This window comes from Mus musculus, chromosome 2, assembly GCF_000001635.26.
Source record: "Mus musculus strain C57BL/6J chromosome 2, GRCm38.p6 C57BL/6J".
NCBI lineage: Eukaryota > Metazoa > Chordata > Mammalia > Rodentia > Muridae > Mus > Mus musculus.
This window is the reverse complement of record NC_000068.7, coordinates 155,514,892-155,538,945: the sequence shown is the minus strand read 5'-3', so window position 1 is coordinate 155,538,945 and position 24,054 is coordinate 155,514,892. Positions and strand designations below refer to the sequence as shown.

Below are 24,054 nucleotides of genomic sequence, written 5' to 3'. Positions count from 1 at the left end.
CTGAGTTTGAGGCCAGCCTGGTTTATAGAGTGAGTTCTAGGACAGTCAGGGCTTGCACAGGGAAACCCTGTCTCAAAAAAACAATAATCACACACACACACACACATACACACACACACACACACACACACATCTTATTAGACGCGTTCTCACGCCCGGCCAGGAAAGACGCAACAGACCAGAATCTTCTGCGGCAAAACTTTATTGCTTACATCTTTGGGAGCCAGGAGGGCAAGCGCCCAGCGCCCAGCCCCAAAAACGAAAGCCCCTTCAATAATGAAACCGAAACCCCCTCCCTCTTTAGGAGAGTTACCCTTCACTTAGGACGCATCACTCCCTGATTGGCTGCAGCCCATGGCCGAGCTGACGTTCACGGGAAAAGCAGAGTACAAGTAGTCGTAAATACCCTTGGCACATGCGCAGATTATTTGTTTACCACTTAGAACACAGGATGTCAACGCCATCTTGTGACGGCGAATGTGGGGGCGGCTCCCAACACACACACACACACACACACACACACACACGAACTGGAGAAATGGCTCAGTGGTTAAGAATACACATTGTTCTTGTGAGTTCCATTCCCAGAACCCACATCAGGTGGCTCACAATGGTCTAAAACTCCATCTCCTCGGGCACTTGCATAGCTGCACATACATACCCATAAATATTAAATATTTAGATATATGTATATAATACATAATGTTTTCATAATTATTTTTATTATCCTTGTCAAAACCACCACTCGCTAAGTCAGAGGTGTTACTTCTTTGCTCAGAACACTCAGGTTGGTCCTCATACAGTTTTGAGTCACAGTTCAAGTCCTTCCAATTCTACTCATTCTTACATGATCTAGTCCCTTTCTATCTCGTCCCTCACATATTCTTGTTCTCTCTTCCTTTCCTGTTCCCTCTGCTTCATACACTGGGTTGTTTTAGTGCTTGCCAAAAACAATAAATCCCAGAGTCATTGTGTTGTAGTGCTGTTCCCCCAGATGACCACATGGCTGGCTCTTTATCTCTGAATCACTGATGCAATGTTGGCTTCTTTTATTTATTTTGACTGGATCTCACTTTGTAGCCCAAGCTGGAGTAGAACTCATTATGAAGCCTAGGCTGGCCTCAAACTTACAGCAGTCTTGCCTCAGTCTCCCAAGTGCTATGACTACCAGAACATTGCCTTTTCAGTGAGGCTGTCACTGACCACCTCACTCCTACCCTTTACAAGGAATATCTTCTAAGAAATCATTTCTAGTTACCCTTTTCCTCCACTTACAACCAAAACAGAAACTTCTTTCGCCCTTCAGGTGCCTTTCACCCCATTTTCCTTATGACACCATAACACATACAAACTTCTTTTTAAAAAAATTTTTTTTAGTTTCCATAATTTATTTCAAGGATTAATATATAAAGCATTACATAGTTAAGTTTTATTTTAGAAGTTAATATTTTTACCAAGTGTTAGAAATAAATTATTCTATTAACATTATCTGGTATCATTGTTTTTCTAAAGCTTAGTGCCTAAATGAAAATGTCTCCTCTGAAAATGGACATTCTCTATTTTATTCATCTACCAACAAAGGCAAGTAATCAGGGAACAAACTGAAAAGTCAATTTAGCATCAGGAATTCACTGCAAGCATGAAGCATAAACACACATCTGTTTGGGGACATCTGCCTAACACTTGTCTTCCTTAGTGTCTCACTGACTGTGATCCTGCACATACAAACTTCTATTGCACTTGTATGGGTCTAACTTTTCCTATTACACCTAGAGGGCAAGAGTCATGTTCTTTCTCTGCCTCTTCCAAATAAGGCCAGAATAATCAGGTACTCAAGAATATGGGCAAATCAGGAGAGAGAAGACTGATAAGTGATTAACAGAGAAGACAGAGATCCTCTCTTTCTACTAGAAGGATAAGGACCAGATTGATGATTTTAATTTCTCACAACTACAAGTAAAGCATAAAATAGGACCAAAGAACTGGGAAGAAGATGGGTGGTAGGCCTGGGTACTTGCCCAGCATGCTCTAAGATCTCCAATACTTTGCCTTCCAATAAAAGATGAATGGAGGGTTGGAGAGATGACTCAGTGGTTAAGAGCACCGACTACTCTTCCAGAAGTCCTGAGTTCAATTCCCAGCAACCACATAGTGGCTCACAGCCATCTGTAATGAGCACTCAATGCCGTTTTCTACTCTGTCTGAAGACAGTATATGAAATAAATATGGCCGGAGCGAGGCCAAAAAAAAATTAAAATTAAAAAATTAAAAATAAAAAATAAAATAAAGGAGAAGAAATTAAAAAAAAAGATGAATGGGAAATTTGGTTTATTCATAGAACCATTTGGGGGGGCATTCTACCCTAGTGAGCCAGGCTGTGCAAAAAACAAACACTTGATAAGAAGTCAAACCTGCTATGTATGAGAGGAGCACCAACCAGATGTTTATCTTGGTTAAAAAAAAAAAAAGGAAGCTGTTGAGGGGTGCCATGGCTTTTCTCAGCTCCCTCTTTCCCTCCCTCTCTCTCCTTCCCTCTCTCCCTCTCTCTCTCCCTCCTCCTCCCCCTTGCCTTCACCTAGGTATAGCTACTTTCATTTGTTGCCTGGGTGATCACAATGGCCTCCAAACTGATCTCCCACTACACTCTTGCCCCTTTTTATCTACACATCATTCAGAATGCTTAATTAAAAACATCAATCAAGCCTCATAGTTTTCTGCCTAAAAATCATCAATCAATTCCATTACTTAAGGAATTAAAACCAAACTCCCATACCTTGTCTCTTCCTCTATTTCATCTTGGGCCATTCTCTCACTCTCCTTTCTAAGGCTCCAGTCACTCTAGCCTTCTTACAGACAGAACACCCCATACTCATTTACTATCTTCCCAAGTTTGGATCCCCAGCCCCCACTAAGATACTTGGATACAGCAGCATGTTCCTGAAATACCAATGCTGGTGAAAATGAAGACTTCTGGGGCTTGTTAGCTAGCTAGTTTCACTGAATTGTCTGAATTGGTGAGCTCCAGGCTCAGTGAGTGACCCTGTCTCAGAAACTAAAATAGCAACAGGGGAAGACACACAGTGTTGACTTCTTGCCTCCATATACACCCGCACACATATAAATATGTTCACACCATAGAAACACACACACCAAAACTAATAACAAAGAGCTACAAGAAAACTGGCTGTTTCCCCCGTACGATAGAAGCTAGATCCTGAAGTGATCTTGTCCATGGCTAAATCCCCAAACGTCTTGCGCAGAAACTTGTTTATAGTCAGTACTTAATATATTTTTCTGAATGAATTAGTAAATGTGAAAGATTTTTATGGAAACGAAGCAGGCCAGCACTATGTAACTATAAGTGGAATAGTTAGATCTCTTTTGGAGAGCTTGATATAAAGAAAGCCTTTCTAACCGTCAGAGGTATCCAAAGATACGCTCCTTCAGGAGATCTCTACCCCTGAAGGTAACACAGAATTGAGATTTGCAGAGATACTAAAAAGCAGGTTCTGTTATGAGAACCAAACAAAACCAGTATTGCTGAAAGTACACTCAAGTAGTGCTAGTAACGCAGAGTCTGAGAAACACCCCAACATGCACTAGAGGATAAGAATACGATTGTTCAGTTTGCCCAGGACAGCTCTAGCAACTATTTACACTAGATCATTCTCCAGAGAATGTGGCCTTGGTATTTTTTTTGGTTTTGGTTTTGAGACAGAGTCTTGCCTATGCAGCTAATGTGGCTTCAAACTCCTGGTAACCCTCCAGGGAATGCTGGGATTATAGGTGTGTGCCATCATACTGATGTTGGACTTTTCATTTTACAAATTCCTCATACAATTTATATTCTTGAAGATTAATTGTAAGGCCTTTCAGCAGTATTGGTGATCAAACTCAGGGCCTTGTACATATTAGGCAAATGCTCTGGAACTTCCTCATACAATTTATATTCTTGAAGATTAATTGTAAGGCCTTTCAGCAGTATTGGTGATCAAACTCAGGGCCTTGTACATATTAGGCAAATGCTCTGGAACTGATTTACAACTCTAAGCCTTAGCGCACGCCTTTAATCCCAGCACTCAGGAGGCAGAGGCAGGCGGATTTCTGAGTTCGAGGCCAGCCTGGACTACAAAATGAGTTCTAGGGCAGCCAGGGATACACAGAGAAACCCTGTCTCAGAAAAACAAAACAAAACAAAACAAAACAAAACAAAACAAAACAAAACAAGATCCTCTAAGCCTTGGTCTTTTGAGACCAGGTCTCATTCATTATGTAACCCAAGCTCCCCCAACCTTGGAGTTTATGAGATTGTATGCATACCATTACATGCCCGACAGAAGAGTACTTCACGCCAGGCATGGTGGTAATCCCAGTTCTCAGGAGTCAGAAGCAGGCAGTCTCTGTGAGTTAAAAGCCAGCCTGGTCTTCAGAGTGAGTTCCAGGACAGCAAAAGCTACCATACAGAAAAACTCTGTCTTGGAAAACAAAGCAAAACAACAACAAAAAAAGTAAAAGAAATATATTTCAAAAGTATAACTTGAAAGCGTTCTATGACCCATACAGTGTTGCACACTTTAAGGATCTCTGATGTAAGCATACCCTCAGGTCACTTTTCCCTCCCACCAAGGGAGTAGGAAGTAGAAACAACATCATTTGACAAATTAGCAGCCTAGTGTCCCCTGGGTGTACTTCTGCTCTAACTGTAGCAGAAAGACTAAAAGGTGGAGGGAGGCCTAGCTCCAAAATTGAATTATAAACCATTCAAAAAGTTAAAGAATGGAGCTTTTGATATCCACCATTCTTCTTACATATGAGAACCCTAAGGCACAGGAATAGGAAGTGATGGCCTTGGGGTTCCCTAGCACATTACATCATTCTAAAGTGGTGCTATCCAACCTAGTAGCCATTAGCCATGTATGACTAGTAAACACTTAAAAATAGAAAATTTCATTTATTTAGTCTTACTTTAAATATAATTAACTTGTGCTTAGTAGTCGTCACATTGGACACAGCAGCTGGATATTCTAAATGCCTATCTATTCAAGACATTTTCCTTCTAAATAACACGGCCTTTTCCACAGGGAGAGATTTCCAAAGTCAGCAGGGAAAGGTTAAGGAAGACTCTTATGTGTTAAAGCCCTGAGAACTGTGTGGTTAAAAGAATCCAAACTCACAGAGATTTGTCTGCTTCTGCCTCCTAAATGCTAGGACTGCTGCACCACCAACGCTTAGCCAGAAAATGTTAAGAGATTAAAATTCTAGTTCCTCAGTTTCTGTATGTAATCTTTCCTAACACTGATCTATTAGAAAATCTCTAAAATTAGAATTCTCTTTTCTGCCTTCTTTCACAACGACCCTTCTCCTATGCTTTAAAAAACCATCAGTTTCTCTCCTTACTTTATGGAGGTATGCCTCACATATCCTAGGTGATGTGCTCTCAGCTGATCTATAACCCCAGTGCTGAAAGAACTGTTTTTCAGTACTCTACCCCAGTGTAACAACTATTTGAAAATCTTCTAAAAATAGATTCAGAGATTTTATTTTCTGTAGGTTCTGGTTATAGGCTGGCAGAGCTGGAGAGTTGGTTTAGCAGTTAAGAGCATTTTCTGCTCTTCCTGAGGACCCAGGTTCTATTCCCATCACCCATGTGGCAGCTCACAACTATCTGTAAGTCTAGTTCCAGGGTATCTGACCCCTCTTCTTCTTCTGAGTTACTGCTCACATGTGGTGCACATAAATGCATACAGGCAAAACACCCATACACATAAAATAAAAATAAATAAATCAATAGCCTGGGGTGGGGTCCTGGATTTCTAGCACAACTTTCAGGTGTTTACGTTAACATACAAAAATGCAGGATCCCCTATTTTTAAATATGGAGTTACTAGACCTGCATTTACTGTTTATCTCTAATCCAATAGATGAATTTGTACAAACTCAGCCTTTATTTTTATCTCTGTAAAATATAAGGCAGGAAAAGAAGGTTGGAAGAGGTGAGAAGCTGGTGTTAGAGCAGATTACCCTGTGTATCTTAGACTTGTTGATTCTTTCCTCCTTCCCAGTGGTAGGGGAGCATTTCTCTAAATTCAAAGAAAGTCTGTAGATTCAGAAAGGAAGAGGATGGAAACAAGCAGAATTTGGAGTCAGGTTAGCAAATGCTCTTAAATTGCTACAGTGGATCAGTGGGCTCATTCCTGGAAGATTTAGAGTATGAAACTTATATGGTAATTGGATCCTTGCTTACATGGGGTAAAGGGAAAACTTAGCTGATACAGAGATCAAAGAAAAGTAATGCCATACCTGCCTCACATGTTGAGTAAATCAATCCAGGTGCAGCTGGTCCTCACATGACTATACTACATAACCGTTTTAAAGGTCACCTTTAACCTGATCCTCACAACTACCCTTGCAGTAGATAGAACAAGTATTCCTATTCTCTTTTTTAAATGACAAGAAGTCCAGAGGAAGAGTTTGCCAAGGTCACATAAGGAGCTAAAATGTGAACCTGTACCCAGGGCCTGGGTTTTGAATTCCAGACTATTTGCTTCACTGCAGCAACCAAAGTATCACCATCATCTTTGCAACTGCTGACAACTTCCTGAAAGACCCACAACCTCAATCAAGCAAGGCAGATCTCATATTTCAACTTTAATAGTCCTTGATGAATGGTGAGCTGGCTCAGTGGGTAAGGGGGCTTGCTGGCAAGCCTGCCAACCTGAGTTCGATTCTTGGAACATGCATGGTAGAAAAAAAGAACTGCCTCCCACACACTGTCCTTCGGCTTACACATAGACACACACACACACACACACACACACACACACACACACACACACACACAAATGAAAAAAGAATCCTTGGCATTATCAAGAGTCATGGGAGTATATGTATGGCCATTTGATCCTGGAGATACGACTTCCACATTCCCACACTCTCCCTTGGAATAATTTCCTGTTTTACATTTGTTTCTTTATTTCACATTGATCTTAACAATTCATTTCTAAACAAGATTGCAGCTGACAATCTTGTGAGCCCCATGAAAACAAAGACCAGATTTCTTTTATCATCTACTTACTGTATTGTCTGAAGCCTACCTATAAATATTTATAAATATCAGAAAGTTAAACCTGCTGCTAAAGTCTAGTAGAGTATTTATGGATTGATGTCCACTAAATCTAGCTGTCATAGTTAAGGTTCTCTAATAGACATTAAGTTGTTAGGTTGTTTGAGGGACTACTTCAATTATTCAGTCATCAAGAACAGCTGATGCTAAGGTTAGTAATAAGATGCCTGTATGACTGAATAGATTTCCATAAATATATCTCAACTATTGGCATAAAATAAATAGCAACCAATTTAGGTAAGTATCTGGGTTACACTTTGTTGTCTGTTAAGACTGAAAGGATAGTCTTTTTATTATTATTATTTTTTAATTTCACATGCATTAATGTTTTACCTGTATGAATGTCTGTATGAGGGTGTCGAATCCCCTAGAATTGAAGTTACAGACAGCTGTGATCTGCCATGTGGTTGCTGCGAATTGAACTCAGGACCTCTGGAAGAGCAGCTAGTGCTCTTAACTGCTGAGCCATCTCTCCAGCCCCTAAAGATAGTCTTTTAAGACCATGAGAGTCAAGACTGAACTGAAGAAGACTAGAATGAAGGAGACTAAAAAGACAAAGCAGCATATTTTATATATAATTTTATTGCTGAACCCTCTTGCTATAAAGGACATTACTGAAACAATTTCAACGAAGTGGCAATGGAGTCAAAAGATATGGTAAGTGATATATGGACATTGATTTCCTTGTTTTTTGTTTTTTTTTTGTTTTTGGGTTGTTTGTTTGTTTGTTTTTTCGAGACAGGGTTTCTCTGTGAAGCCCTGGCTGTCCTAGAACTCACTCTGTAGACCAGGCTGGCCTCGTATTTCCTTGTTTTGAGAGTCATATTATGGTTATACAGGAGAAATTTTTATTTCTATTATCCTCAAGTTGTTCAGGGAAAAGTTATTTTCATTGTATTTGCAATTTTTCGGTAATTATGATAATTTTTTAATTGTCATAGTATGTTTATTCATCTTAAACTTCAGCGAATCCTTGTAGCAGTTCTTCTGGTTTTGTTGATGAAATTAGAGACTGAACCTAGGGCCCTCATAAAAGCACACTACCACTGAGCTATAGCCCTAACCTTCTTACATATTTTTCACTAGGCTGGACTTAAACTTTATTCTACAGCACAAGCAGGCTAATTCTACTGGCTAATTCTCTTGAGTAGTTGAGATTGCAGGCCTGTTCCACCAGACCTAGCTCCCTTGTAATCTTTTGAGATGGACAAGATTTGCTATCCCCATTTGAAAGATGAGAAAACTAAACCTCAAGAAGGATGTCTTTGGGTCAGGTGTAGTGGCGCATGCCTTTAATGCCAGCACTCGGGAGGCAGAGGCAGGTGGATTTCTGAGTTCGAGGCCAGCCTGGTCTACAAAGTGAGTTCCAGGACAGTCAGGGCTATACAGAGAAACCCTGTCTTGAAAAACCAAAAAAAAAAAAAAAAAAAAAAAAAAAAAAGGATGTCATTACTTGTTTAAGATCCCAAAGTAACTAAGGCCTCTACCTACAAATCCTCAGGCTGGGTTCCTTATCTTTTTAAATATACTCATAATCAAAAGAATGTTTATTTTTCAAAATGTAAATCTGATCTGTTGTATTTATACTTGAACCCTTCAATGACTTTTTTTTTTTTTTTTTTTGGTTTTTCAAGACAGGGTTTCTCTGTATAGCCCTGGCTATCCCTAGAACTCACTCTGTAGACCAGGCTGGCCTCGAACTCAGAAATCCGCCTGCCTCTGCCTCCCAAGTGCTGGGATTAAAGGCGTGTGCCACCACCGCCCGGCCTTCAATGACTTTCTAACACTTGTCATACCTACAACTTTATATGTTTGAGTATGGAACAAAAAGTTCTGGTCTTTCTCCCAAAACTTCTCCTCCAAGTATCTTATTCATCTAGAATAACGGAAATTCCATTTCCTTTTTCTCAGTTGATAAGACACATGAGGAAAACTTATGAGATGTGTCTTTTTGTTGTCGTTGTTGTTGTTTTAAAGATTTATTTATTTTATGAATATGAATACACTGTCTCTCTCTTCAGACACACCACAGAGGGCATTGGATCCCACTACAAATGGTTGTGAGCCACCAAGCAATTGCTGGGAACTGAACTCAGGACCCCAGGACAAACAGTCAGTGCTCTTAACCACTGAACCATCTCTCTAGCCCTTGATTTTTATTGAAACATAGTTGCTCTGTGTAGCCCAGTCCATATTCCTGTTTCAGCCTCCTGAGTGATGGGATTATATACAATGATACCACACTTGGCTCCTTGGAGAGATTCTTTTTTAATGTATTTTTTTTTCACATTTACTTATTTATGTGTGTATGCACATACACATATATGCATGACATAGCCTAAGTATGGAAGTCAGAGAACAAGTTGAGGGTGTCAGTTCTTTCATGTGGGGGTCAAACTCAGGTAATCAAACTTAGTGGCAAGCACCACTCACTACCTGATGAGCCATACTGCTGGCCCTTCTTGGAGATATGTTTTTACTTTATTCTCTTATGAATAAGGCCCATCTGTTACATCTATTGACATTGCTTTCACATTATACAAAAATCTGCCCATTTTCCTTGACTTCTACCATTATCACTATTGTCCACTCTTTCCTGAACTACAAAAGTGCCTCTCTGTTGATCACCTATGAATTTCTCTAAGCTTGCTCTCAAGTTACGATGTAATTATGTTGTACATATTCAGTGGAAAATTATTTAATGAGCAAGTGTATCTCAGTTAAGGGAAAGATACTACTCTATTAAGATTTCACTTTAATATTTTTAGCTTTATAAATAGTAGTTGACATTTCCAAAAGCAGCTCTTTTTTACTCTCTTAATAAACTACTAATAGACAAATGCTATGTGAGTAGAAGCATGGTGTCTGGATGACAGAATGTAAACTGCCTCCTTTCAGAATAAATTATAATTACTTTAAGACCCTGGCCAAGTTATTTATACTGTCTGAGCCACAAGCTCCAAAATGTTATAAATTATATCCAGGTTAAAAAAATAAGGGAACAAATACATAAGTATAGCAACAGGAGACAAAGTTTTTTATTAGAATAAGTAGAGAAATTTATAGCCAAGAATAATGGCACACACCTGTAATCTTGGAACTTAGGTGGCTGAGGCAGGAGGATTTCTATGAGTTCAGTACCAGGTGAGTCAGGGCTACACAATAAAGACCCTATTTCTAAGAAAAAGAAACAAGGAAGAAATCAATAAATCAACTTCTGGCAGTGTGGAAAGCTGTAAGAAGCTGAAGAGCCAAGCACAGCTGCTTGTGTAGTTAGTATCACTGTAGTCATGAAAAGTCAGAGTATGGTAACATTGAGATGGAAAGCAGACCACAGCTGGTATCTGAGTGATCTTAGCCAACCAAAGTATGTTTGGAGGAAACAGGCTAAAGATTAAAAGGATTATGTAGGAAACTATATCATGTGAAAAAACAGAGAATGTGGACTCAGTATTACCTCATCCATAAAACAAAAACACTACAAAAGCTTAAAGTTTTTTTTTTTACATGAACTCTGCAAGTTCCCACACACATATATCACAGATTCCACAGGAACATGGGAAAGAAAACAGTGCAATGTGACTCTGGGATTACATCTTTGCTCCTACAAAAATTAATCCATGGCTTCTCACAACAATCTGTGTGATAAAATCTGTTCTTCCCATTCTACAGATGGGAAAACTAAGACTTAAAGAGTTAACATAAGTTAATGTGTATGGTGATGGGCCTCCTCTGGTAACCACACATTATTGAAAACACCTTGCAGAATAACTCAAGAGTTCTGCAGTTTTTATTTATTTATAGGATTATGTCTAGGTTTGTCAGAAGGAGCTACAAGACAGTTAACAAAAGCGTGAAAGATTTAACAACTTCTTTTTACCTTCCTTATTGCATATCCATGTAGAGCTCCTTAAAGAATGAATCTGATTTGAACTCATTAATGTTTAGGGAAGGAATTTAAGAAACAGGGAGAACCCATAAACTCTAAAAATGATCCTCAAGTAAAAGGCTCAAAGAAATTAAGGCTCAAAGATCCTAGATGTGAAATTTTGAAGTTGTAATCAGTATGTTCATAATTCAAGTAGAAATAAAAGAAGCTCAAATAAAAACTAGGATGACCAGATTAAACATTAGCTCTTTTTAAAGGGCCATCTTGTGCCAGTGAGATGGCTCTTCAGATAAGAAGACTCGCCACCAAGCCTGACAACTTGTGTTTGATCTCCAGAACCCACACGGTAGGAAAGAGCTGACTGTTGGTGGGAATGGAACAGAAAGATATCGTTTTAGTTAGAGGAAGGAAACTTATTGGTAAGTATGGATGAACTACAAGAAAAAAACAGAAAGGAAAGAAACAAGAATTCTGTTTAATATCTTATCTTTCACAGACACATGCTCATTTGAGCAAGGGTTAAATTCGTCCTCTAAAATACGACTTTGCCTGTAACTTCTCTGTCACTGTCTTTGTCTTAGTGTGTTAGTGATGATTTACATGATTAATAAAATAATTGGTCACAAAATATTAGGATAGTTATGCAGGGAGAGATAACAAGTGACATATTTTATAGGTTGCTAAACGAGTAAGAATTGAGAGATAGTAAGTGATTTGTTTATGGAGCCTATATAACGGCTCAAGAGCATCCTTGGATACGCGGCAAGTTAAAGATCAGCCTTGGTTAAATAAGGTTTATGGGAAAAAAGTGGGAATAATGGTTGATGACTGATATTTTTGTCATATGTAGTAGAATTGAATTCTATCTCCAGTTTACTCCAAGAAAGGTCCCCAGTCACCGAAGCCCAACAGCCTTGGCACTGTCTACCTGTAAACAGCACCAGTTTCGGCGTCTCTACCCTGAATAACAAACTCTCAGTTCTCTCGATTCACACTCCTGCTTCCACACACATTTTCTTTCTTTTTTTTTTTTTTTTTTTTTTTTTTTTGCTTTTGAGGCTGGGTCTCAAATAGCTAGGCGTGCTTCAAACTTGCAGTGTAGCTGAGGCTGACTTTGAACTCTTGATGCTCCTACTTCCACCTCTCAACTGTGAGGACAGCAGGTGTGTGCCACCTGGCCCAGTTTCAGATTAATCTTAAATCTAGCTGTGGCCACACCATTCTTCTTTAACATCTCGATTCTGGACCTTATCCACTATCTAAAAAGTGTTGAGGTCATCAGGCTGAAAACCTCCCGAGACAGCAAATTCCATGGACTCTTTACTCAGAATAGATCCAGATTTTGAGTACTTTTAACCACTTTTACAACTGCCACTATTACCTAAATCATTGTGTCTCACCCAGACTTCTACTATACCTTGTAATTGGTCTCAGAGCTACTTTTTATTCTCAATGTAAAAGACAGATCCTAGGTATAATACAAGTCTTTGCCATGCCATTGCTCAAGACTGTCTAGTGCATTCCCATTTCACCATGCATAAAAAGCCACAATCTATATTGGCTTTTATGGTTCTAAATGATCTAGCAGCCTGCTGACCTCAATACTTCCCCTGAACCTCCCCTTACATGGCTTGAGCTATACTAACTTACCAGTTTTCACACACGCCAAGCATCAGTACACGCCTGCTCTTCCATCTATCTGGAACATTTCTCTTCTCTAGCCCAATTATCACATGGCACACTGCATCATTTCTTTCAAACTTCTGCCCAAATGATGTCACCCCATCAAAGCATCTTCCTTTGTTAGTCCTATTTGCACTGTCACTCCCTTTCCTAGTGATTAGTACTTGTACATATCGTTATAATTGTGTGTGTGTGTGTGTGTGTGTGTGTGCGCGTGTGTGTGTGCGTGCTCTGAGGACTGGATTCCAGTCCTTGTAAGAAAAACGCTTTACTAACTGAGTTATATCCTCAACCCCTATTTGTCATATTTTGTTTATTTGCTATTGTCTCTTTACACTCCATAAAGAAAAGAATTTTGTCTGTTTTGTTCAAGTATTTGTAAATAAATCGTTCCTTGCATAAACCTTTTATTCTAAAAAGACTTGTTGGCTTCTGTTTGTTTCTCATTCAATTTTTTTGCAACTTTTAAAAATTAAAATATAATTACATCTCATTGCTCCCTCCAGTCCCTCTGCTATCCTCTTTCTACCCCCACTCAAATTCATAGTCTCTTTTTAAAAATTCTTATTATTTTATATATGTGAGTAAATACATAAATACAACCTACTGACTCTGTTTAGTGTTGCCTGTATGTATAAGGTTTCAGAGCTGACCATTTGCTGAGACTTGGTGTTTTTACTGTCCAAAAATACAGCAATAGTGATTAACATCTACTAAGCCCTTCATCATCCCAGGATACTGGATACATGAGTTTGTTATCTTATTTAATTTCATTCAATTGACAACTCCATAATATAAAAACTATTTTTATGTGTATTTTATTTTTTGCTTTGGGTTTTTGGAAATAGGGTCTCATGCAGCCAGGTTGGTTTCAAATGATCTATGTAGCCAAGTCTGGCCTTGGACTCCTGATCATTCTGCCACAACCTCCTGAGTTGCTGTTGTTTAGTTTTTTGTTTACTTTTTAGTAGCAAGGAATTTTAAATATCTATTTAATCTCCCCAAATAGAAGGTAAACCCTATAATGCCTGTGCCTGGAACATTTAATCCTGATTTAACAAATCTGGTTTTTAAATTTTAATTTGAAAATAAATATACTTGACTAACATGGCTAATTTCTCTTTTCTCTATCACAGTCTAATGTTGTCAATTTGAACAAGTCAGCATCATAGTAAAGAAAAGTAGAGTTGGCTAATAAAACTATTTGAGATTAGTCTTCACTTTATCTTCACATAGGTGTACAACCCTCTCAGGAATCCCTTTCCCTCTCTACCTAATCTTAGATGTACTAATCTATAAAGAAAGTTGACCTATGTAGATTCTAACAGGCAAATAGAGTTCTAAAAATAATATAATTCCATAAACATTTATTATTTGCCAAGCCAAAGTAAAAGGCCAAATTCTTCCTTGTGTGGTTCTGTTTTAGCTAACTAGAATACATTCTAAAGACTGTTATGTTCCTTGTGGATTACTTCAGTGCATAAATATGTCCCAACACAAGAAATGAACTACAAATGTTATAAGATAATAATATTATGTTCATCTAAACGACACTACTTAAGCCAAGAAGAAAGCAATAAGAAAAGAAAACTTGCCAGATCTGATGACTCATGCCTCTAATCTCAATATCTCAGAGGCTGAGGCAGGCAGAGCAGCTGCCTACAGAGTTGTGGGGTTAATTTCCATGATTTTGAAACCAAGCTGGGTTACATAATGGGTTCCACAATGGTCTGGTTAAAATAGCAAAGATCCTAGAGCTGGAGATATAGGTTAGTGGAAGAGTACTCACCTTAACAGCACAAGGCCCTAGGTTCAAATCCTAGAACTATCAGATAAAAAGTTACTAAAATTTTTATTTTAATTAAATGTACATGTTACAAAGTTTGGGAAATTCTGTGTATATGATAAAGGCAAATGGTACAAGAAAAAGATGGTAGGTAATTGCTGACTTCAGAGAAAACAAAAATCTGTACATGAAAGGAAATGCAAAGGTTGGGATGCAGCTCCACTGGTAGGATGCTCGCCCTCGCCCACCATGGACAAGCCCCAGCATAAACTGAGCATGGTGGTACAGGTCTCTAATCCCAGGACACAGTAGAGCAGTAGAGTAGAGGGAAAGGGATCAGAATCTCTCGGTCATCCTCAGCTACACAGTAGCTACACAGTACACAATTATTGAGGCTAGCCTGAGATATGCATGACCCCACCTCAGAGAGAGAGAAGAAAAAAGAGGAAACGCCATCTTAATACACTTACTACACTGCTCTGATAAAGACTGTGGTCTGAAGTTAATTTTAAAAGTTGTTCAGTGAAAGAAAGAAGTTAGGGGAGTCTCTGAGAGTTAAATTCTCATCTATGATAACAAGAAGCCAGTCTGTTCTTAAAGACAATTCGTCAGTGGTGGAGCTGTCCCTCAGCACGAGCGAAAGTCTAATCCCCAGTACCACAAAAAGCAGCAGCAGTAGAGAAAGAGGAGGGAGAGATGGAAGAGGAAGTGGTGTAAGTATATTCACAAACATGGGCCCAACGAAGAGAAACAATTATGTATCTAGCATATTTGCTCTTTATTTTTTATTATAACAAATGTAATCCATTTGTGGTTTACTTTACTTTAAACATAAAAGAATTGAAAATCAATTGCCCACTGGTTCTCTCTCCCATTTCTCTACATTCCCCTGTATTCATAACATCTAATACGAGGCTAAGTAGCTATTATCTTTTTACAATTTGTTAAGTGTGTATGTATGTGTGTGTGCGCACGCACACATGTGCACATACATAAGTGCAGGTGCCTGTGGCATCTACAAGAGGGCATCAGATTCCCTGGACCTGGAGTTATAGGCAGTCTAAGCTATTCTACGTGGACTCTAGGAGCTGACCTTGGGTCCTTCACAAGAGCAGTATGCTCTCTTAACACTGAGCCATCAGTCCAGTCCTGGTACCCAATATCTTTAAAAATTATTGTTGAACAAGTGATTGTGTAAGAGCCAGGTAAGGGTGTCTTACTACAGAATTAATTGCACTGGAAATAAATTTGCAGATTACTATTGAAGTGCTCCCACTGAACACTACTTCTTAGAAACAGTATTAACATACATTGGGGTCCCACAAAGACAAGTTTGAGAGGGTAGGCATGTGAGGGTAGATCTGGGAGGAATTAGGGGGAAGAGTTGGAATTGAATATGACCAAATATACTGTAAGAAATTTTCAAAGAACTAATAAAACATATATATTTTAAAAAGAAATCTTGCCAGGCATAGTGGCTTTTATAGTTATATGGACATCAAACATATTATTTCTTAAGCTACTAAACATAGTATCTAAGAGTTAACTCAATAAAAGGTAATGATAGCAGTGATAGTTGGTAAAAAACATAATTCTCGATTTTTGTCCCAAAGCAAGATTGAAAAAAGCAACCAAATCCTGTTCTCTCCTATATGCCCATTCTCCTCATCTGTAGCCATAAACCAAGAATAGGCGGGCCACTTGATTTTATGTTGACCACTACCCAGTAGTTATGTGATTTGAACAAAATAATTTAACTTCTTTGATTTATTTTTCCTTACTGAAATATCAAATTAATGATGCACTGCTTACTCTTTTTCATTATTGTAAGCATCAAGTAAATTTATGGAATTTGAAGTACTTTGTGACAGTCCAGTGTGGATGGCACACAAATGTAATTCCATCAGTTAGGAGGCTGAAGCAGGAGGGTTATTGCAAGTTCAAAACTAGTTTGCATTACCTACCAAATACCAGACCAGCCAGGATTTTACAGTAAGACTCTATCTCAAGATATCTGGCGTTGCAGGTACGGGGTAGCAAGATACCAGCAGGTAAAAGGCCTTTGTCTACAAGCCTGATGCTCTGAGTTCAACCCCTACAACCCACAATGTGAATGACAGAACCAACTCCTGAAAGGTGCCCTCGGACCTCTGACTCACATGCCACCCACATGCAATTAGTTAATTTTAATAATATTTTTAAAATTTTAATGATAAAGCACACTGTGAATTATAAAATGCTATATAAATTTGAGATTGTTCTCTGCCATAGACTATAAATATTTTTACCAGTAAAAAGCAACTTTGTCGCCAAGTTTTTTCTCATGGACATTTCGATCCAGCACGTTGTAGCAGATGTTTGTAGTTGCTCCTTTCATCCACTCAGTGAATATTTTCCCTTTAGTCACATCAAAGTTGTACTGGAGGAATGGGCCAGGGCATGCGGTTTTCCAGTAAAATTCCTTGGCAATGTTTCCCCAAAACTCTGCAACAAAAAGAGATGTCCACATATCCCTAAGTACCAAACATATTTATCATTAAATGCATTACTAGTACATGTACAGGACCAAGTTACAATCACCCTGTCCTAGGACTCATTATTTGTCGACCCTAGTCATCTATTATTCTCGCACCTACAGGCTATTCCCAAATGTTGATCCAAATTATTCCTTGTATACTCAAAGCTAACTATCCAGAGCCAAGAGTGTTGCCACATGCCTATTATGATCCAAGCACCTGGGAGGTAGAGGCAGAATTATCAGGAGTTCAAGATCAGTCTTTACACAGGGAGTTCAAAGCCAGCATGCGCTATGAGACTTTGTTTCTAGCACACACACACACATTCAAAAGCATCTATTCAGATTTTACCACCTATTTAAATCATATCCACGTAGTACCTAGCACAATGACCAGTATCCAGTAGTCAATCAACAACAAAAAATAAATAAATTCTTTACCCATAAAGTCTTCCACAATCATCTCTTTGCTTAGTTTGTTCATTATTTCTTAGTTATTGTTTATTGAGCATTTCCTCTTATAACTACTTATACAAGTATGATTTTGCAGGTTACTAAGTCAAGACTTGAATTTCCCTGAGAAGACATTCTCACTAATTTCCAAAAGATAGGTATATATTTAACTCTGGAAACAAATGAAAATTGTATGAGAGGAAACCAAGTGAGATTTGAAACTATTTTATGATTTGAGGCTGAAACACTGAAAATAATGAAAATATCAGCAGAAATTAATTCACAATTTGGCATAGTGGGACTAGATAATATAATTGAAAGCTAAATCACATGGTATGCCACCTTTCAATCTATTAAGGAAATAAAAATTAAATAAACCCAAGGTGCTACTGAATGTATACCTATAAGACAAGATTTTTTAAAAATTTAACCCTATGCTTGGCTATGTGAGGTTTGTCTAGGGAATCAAATACTTTAAATACTTTTATATATCAACAACACTGTAACAAATGTCTAACAAAGAGAAGTTATAAAACTTTTTAGAATATTTATTTGATATATATATATCAAGAAAATAACCCCAAAGAGGGAAGAAGGCATTACCAGAAAGGTTTTTATAGCAACACTACAATAGTGAAACTAGAAAAGGGTACAATAATGTAGGCCTGTAATCCTACTGCTTAGAAGGTAGAGCCAGAGAATCAGGAGTTCAAAGCCAGCCTTAGCTAACATGAAATTTGAGGCCAGCCTGGGCTACATGAAACACCGACTATAAGGAATTCATAAACAATAAATCTAGGGCTGGAGAAATAGTTCAGTTTGTAACGTGACTGCCACACAAGCACGAGGATCTGGAATATGGCCACTCATTTGTCATTCTAGTGCTTTGAGGGCAGAGACAGGTAGATCTCTGGGGCTTGCTGAGCCACCAAAGTTGTCCTCTAGTCAACACACACACACACACACACACACACACACACACACACACACCTTAAAATAAACTCCAAAGTCCAACAATTAAAAAGTGGTAAAAACTAGTAATTATATATGTACATGGTCTCTCTCTATATATAAATTGTAATATAATAAAATACTGAGTGACCATTTTTTAAAGAAGCCAGCCGGGACTATGATCTAAGACCTTCACACATACACAGATGCACAGAACGATTTTTACAATGACATATGAAAGCGGTGTTCCCAGAATATCAGCCTCCTGGTTTTAGATAAGTCTACTGGAACAACTGAAGGTGTTAAGACTAGGGAGGAGGGGACAAATTAGGAGACTGCTTTCTGCTTTCTTGATTAAGGTATCTATGTGAATGGAAGAAAGGGTCAGTCTGAGAGAGATTTTTAAGTAGTATTGACAGAATTTGGTGAAACACAAGTTGTGGAGTCTGAGAATAGCATAATATTCAGAGTATAGGTTCTCCAGTCAAGGTGATGTTGGTTTAAATCCTAACTCCATGAAAGCCTTGCTTTAGGACCTTGTGTACGTCAGTCTTTCTAAGCTTCAGTTTCCTTCTCTGTAAAATGTGGGTTGTACCTACATCAAATCAAACTGAAATACTGCTTAGTAAACAATAATAATTCATAAGGTGTAAAAGTGATATGAGAAGATGATGATAGAAGAAATTTATAGTTTAGGATAATGCCATTGACACTACCAGAAAATTAGGGCAAGAAAGAAAAGAATAAATTGGGGAAGAAAGCAGATTTGTAAACCTTACTCACAGACTTGTTTTGCTCAGTATAACATCATCAAAGTGTGTGAAATTAAAAAAAAAGTGTGTGAAATACAAATAAATTGTCTATAGTCCTGTGAAACTTGGGAACAAAATGTAAGTGAAAATCACGGTGTGAGGCTATATACATGGAAGAGGAATTACTGTGTAGTGCTAGCTTACCCCAGGGAAATAGATGTAAGTCGCAATAGAAGAAAATACACAGAAAGAGAATGGAAAAGACACCCGAGGACTCAAAGTTGGACACTACTTGTAGCAATGAACAACTTCGCAATTGATTCGATAATGTTTTGCATTGTTCAGTATCTGCCTCATCCACATTGTTCTTAAACATTTAAATCATTACTTATTTAATGTCTGCTGGGTATCAACTATTCGATAATGGACCCTTTTATTACCCACTTTGGACTTTTTAATTTATGAATCTAGTGTTAGCTTTCCTATCTTAGAGATGAATACATTCAATATAAGTTTTTAAATCTGCCTAAGACTGCAAGCAAAGCTATGTATGTATTTTTCGGGCAGGATTTGTGGCTTGTGTTTACCTTACTACCAAATATCATGCTCCCTCTCAGCCAGGACGTGGTGGTAGGCCAGAGTCTCACTATGGAGCCGTGGCTGTTCTGGAACTACCTACGTAGAGCAGGCTGGCCTTGAACTTACAAAGACCTGCCTCTGCCTCCCCAGTGCACGGGATTAAAGGCCTGGCCAGATCGTGGTTTTGCACCCTAAACTGTCCTGACACTTAAGAACGTGTCAAGGCATAGAATTGTCTCTCAGACTCTGAGTTACTAGAATTTAGATCCAATTTTGGTTTTTTTAAGCAAAAAAACAAAACAAAACAAAACAAAACAAAACAAAACAAACAGGCTTGGTGGTAAACCTCACTCCGTCTTGTTTTGTTCACTATACCATCAAAACAACCAAAGCATCGGCATACTGACAACTCGTACAGTTGTGTATTGGGATTGCTGTCATTTTACACAGAGGCAGGACTCCTAGATGGGAAACAGACTTGCACTGACGCTGAGCAAAACGAGATGGGTGCATTCGTTAAAGGTCTGAGGGAGGCATGGTTGAATTGGAGGCAAAGGTGATTCTCTTCAGGGCTCTCCTTCCCTCAAGGTTCACCCTTGCTCCTTGGAGCCCTTCCTTTCACCTCGAGGGCTCTCTCAGGGAACTTTCTCCTCACCGATCCCCGCTTCTTCTCACGGAACCCGCATCTCCTCGTGAAAACTCGCATCTCCCAAAACTGCCAAGTCGCCAGAGAGTGCCCCAACTTCTAGGAAGTCTCGCCTCACAGATGCCTCCTTCTTCTCACAGAACGCCATCTCTTTCGAATCCCTTTTCCATGTCCCTCAGGGACCCTCCATCTCCTCCCTTTCTAACGGAGCTCGGTAAATCTCCCTCGGACTCCCGCTCCTCTGCTCACTGGCGCCCCCAAGAGTCGCTCGGGCCCAGCCTCACCCCGTGGCTCCTCCACAGAACGCCGGTGCAGCTCGCGGTAGCGCTGCAGAGAGGGGACGTGCGCCGAGCGTCTGACCTCCGGCGGCGGGGACCAACCCCGCACCCGGCCCTCGGCGCCGGTCTCCTCACGAGCCCGGCTTCCACTGCCGCTCTTGCGCCGCTCCTCGGGAAGCCCCATCGCATCAAGTTCCGAACACCTTGTCCGCCGTTGCGGTCGCTGCGGGTGCCGGGGCGGGGAAAACAGGTCGACCCTAGAGGCGGGGCCTCGGGTGAGGGCGGAGCCTGAGGCTAGAGGCCGTGCTCTAGGCATCCAATAGTGGGTAGGGCCGTGCGTGAAGGGGCGGGGTCAGCAAAAACCGCTGAAGACAAGGGGTAAGGGCGGAGCTGTCTTGCCGGAAGGGGTGGAGCCGTAGTGAAAGCAGAAGGAATGGTCAGGGAATGACAGGAGAGGGGTGGGGCCTTGGAATGACAGTGGAGGGGCGGGGCCAGAGGTGACAGGCGAGGAGGCGGGCCCGTGGAGTGATGGGGTGTAGCCCGGCTGGATGTGACACGAGAGGAGGCAAGGCTGTGGAGTGACCAAGTTAGGGTCTTGGAGTGACAAGGGTTGGGTTACGGCGCCGCGCAGCTTGAGACATGAAAGGCTGGCTAATAAGAGGCATTGTGTCATCCGTTGTGCAATTACCGTGGTCTGATTGCGTGATCCTGTCACTCCAGAGTTGGATAGCCAAGTGCAGTACAGTTCCTTCTGGGTGACACTCCACAGTCTCCCACCGAACAGCACCCCTATTCCGTTCCCATGGAAAAATTCCTCCGCGACCTTGAGGGCACAGATCCCCAATATGAACCTTCCTGCTAACTCGTTCTGATTCTCTCCCACCTCTTAGGACATGTCATTCTTTTTGCCTCCATAAATCTCCATCCTGATGTAAAGTACAAGACTCTTAAGTGAAGACGAGGAGGATCCTTCAGATATTGGCTCCAAACGCACAAATTCTCTTAGCACTAAAGGTAAATTCAGAAAAGGAAGGGAAATGTCACAAAGTCGGGGAGCAGATAAAGATCAAGTTATGGTCAGATCTGAGTTCTTGTATTGTTTGTTTTTACTAACATAAACAGAAAGCCAGATCTTAAAATACAAGGTCTATGCAATATAAAATAATACAAGTATAAAGAGGAAAAATTACATTCTTTAATTCACCTAAGTACACACCTATCTGCCACAAATTGAGTTTACTTCCCTCTGGCGTCCCTCTATCCTCTTCACCCAAAAGGAAGCCGAGCAGGACACCCTCCACTTCCTTCCTACAGTTATCACCAAGGACTACCTCATCTTACAATTCAGACTGTCAAAACAAGGATCTTTAATTATTTAGCTACAAGAGTGAATCTGAGGTCTGAAGCAGCCAGCTCCTGCCATTTAATGTCTACTTAGGGCTTGTGACCCATCAACTCACCTGCTACACTGATCTTTGTCCAACTGACCATATGCTTAGCCCACCCTAAACTGAAAAACACATGCTCAGACATATGATCCAGAGCCAACCCAATCCTGAGGGGAGGTTTTAAGGCTCACTAAGCACATACAGACCTTGTAGAATAGACAAGGGTCTCAGCGAGGGAACAGATACTTTCTCAAGGAGACATCAACCCCTCTGAACAAATACACACTTCATTGAAATTGCACAAACTATATTAAGAAGGCAGAGCTTTTTCTGGAGGTCTCAGACCCCTCGGAAAAGCCCTGCTTATAGGATGCAGATGGCATTACCAGGCTAAGAAACAGGCTTTCCTCTAGGAGATAAAGACTTCACTAAAGATATCTGAACCCCGATGAGAGGGTTCAGTCCTCACTGAGGGCCTTCTACATACACTGACGGAGTGGACAGCACTCAGGCCACACAGATCTCATTGGCGACAAAACTCTCATTGGAATAGAAGGAGTCACAGAAACAATGATCGCTATAGACTCCAACAATAAGAACCTCTGTATGGGGAAGAAGGCATAAATAAGTTTGCCTATTGATCTGAAGACCACCATCCCTTATTCCCAATTCCACTGCCCAGCTCTGACCCTCCATTCTTCCTAAACCTTTCTCCTGCAACTGTTCCCTATCTACTGCTGCCCCCTGCTGTCTATAAGTAGCACTGCAGCTCCATGATCCATGGTAAATGCTAAAACAGTTCAAGTCACACTGAGCCTGGAGCCAGGGACCAGGAAAGAAAGGAATATTGTGTGTCCACAGCTTCACCAATCCCATCTCCCTACTTGTGGACTGAATAGTAGAAGTTTGGACTTATAACTATCATTCTTGGAGCTAGGAGAGTGGTTCCAGAGATGGGCTTGGCAAGTACAGAAACACATTCTCCTTCTTACCTTCCCCTCTTCTTTCTTTGTTTCTTTCCTCCTCCTCCTCCTCCTCCTCCTCCTCCTCCTCCTCCTCCTCCTCCTCCTCCTCCTCCTCCTCCTCCTCTTCCTCCTCCTCCTCTCCTTTTTTCTTCTTTTGATGCTGTGTGTCAAACCCTCACACAGACAAGCACTCTACCAAGGAGTTACTTCCTAAGTTCTTAGCCGTCTATCCTTCCCATCCCACCGCCCTGCTCTACCACACCATTATTACTTCTTTTACTTTAACTTCAGAACCACATCAAGCATTCTTTAAAATGCCAAAGAATATTAAGGTTCCAAAGGCCATGCTCTGGCCTACTGAATCGCTTTTCCTGGAGTGGAATCTGAGGATTTGCTTCTAAAGATTTTAAAGTTGGGGGTGGGCTTTCAGGAAGGGCCAATCTCCTATGCTGATACATCAGGGCAGTTCCAGAAGGAGTTGGGGTTTAAAAGAGAAATGTGAGCAATCTGGGGGAGGGAGGGCACAGGAAGGAGTGTGAGATCAAAAGAGAGGTTCAAGAGGGGCCTGCAGGTGAAAAAGCAGTCAGGATGAAGTAGGGGTTGGAGATTGAAAAGGAATCTTGGGATGAAATGAAGTCAGAGTCGTAAGTCAAAAAGAACACTGCGGGTATGAAGAGTAAGTAGTCTTAGTGGGGTCGGAAAAGTAGTTTGAGATCAGAAGAGGGGAATCTTGGCGACCACAGAGAAATTTGGAGTCCAGGAAGTGAGTGGTCCGAAGAGGATCTGAAATCAAAGAGAAATTTGCGCTCAAAAGTCAGTCTGTGGTTCTAGAAGCATATGGAATCTGGGCTGGATTCAGACTGGAAGGAGGAAGGGCCAGGGATTGTTTGAGGATCCCAGAGTAGCGTCTTCATCCTGGCAACCTTCCACTGTCCTCTGGGCTCCCATCCTCCTGCACCTGCCTGCAGGCTGCAATCAGTAGACTTTAAGCAGGCGGGGGCGAGTCATACTAGGACACTGCTGACGGTGGGGGCGCCCCCTCCCGG

The 24,054-nt window shown here is 40.4% G+C and overlaps 1 protein-coding gene across 1 annotated transcript in view; it reads right to left on the bottom strand.

Moving 5' to 3' along the window:
• Acss2 (acyl-CoA synthetase short-chain family member 2) overlaps positions 1–20,903 on the bottom strand; it is a 44,701-nt gene extending 23,798 nt beyond the window's left edge. The window contains exons 1-2 of the mRNA NM_019811.3: positions 20,662–20,903; positions 16,770–16,965 (exon numbers count right to left, since the gene is read on the bottom strand). Coding sequence (NP_062785.2) covers positions 16,770–16,965; positions 20,662–20,839 — 374 coding nt within the window. The 5' untranslated portion in view covers positions 20,840–20,903. The remainder of the gene's footprint in view (positions 1–16,769; positions 16,966–20,661) is intronic.
• Positions 20,904–24,054: the final 3,151 nt, after the last annotated feature.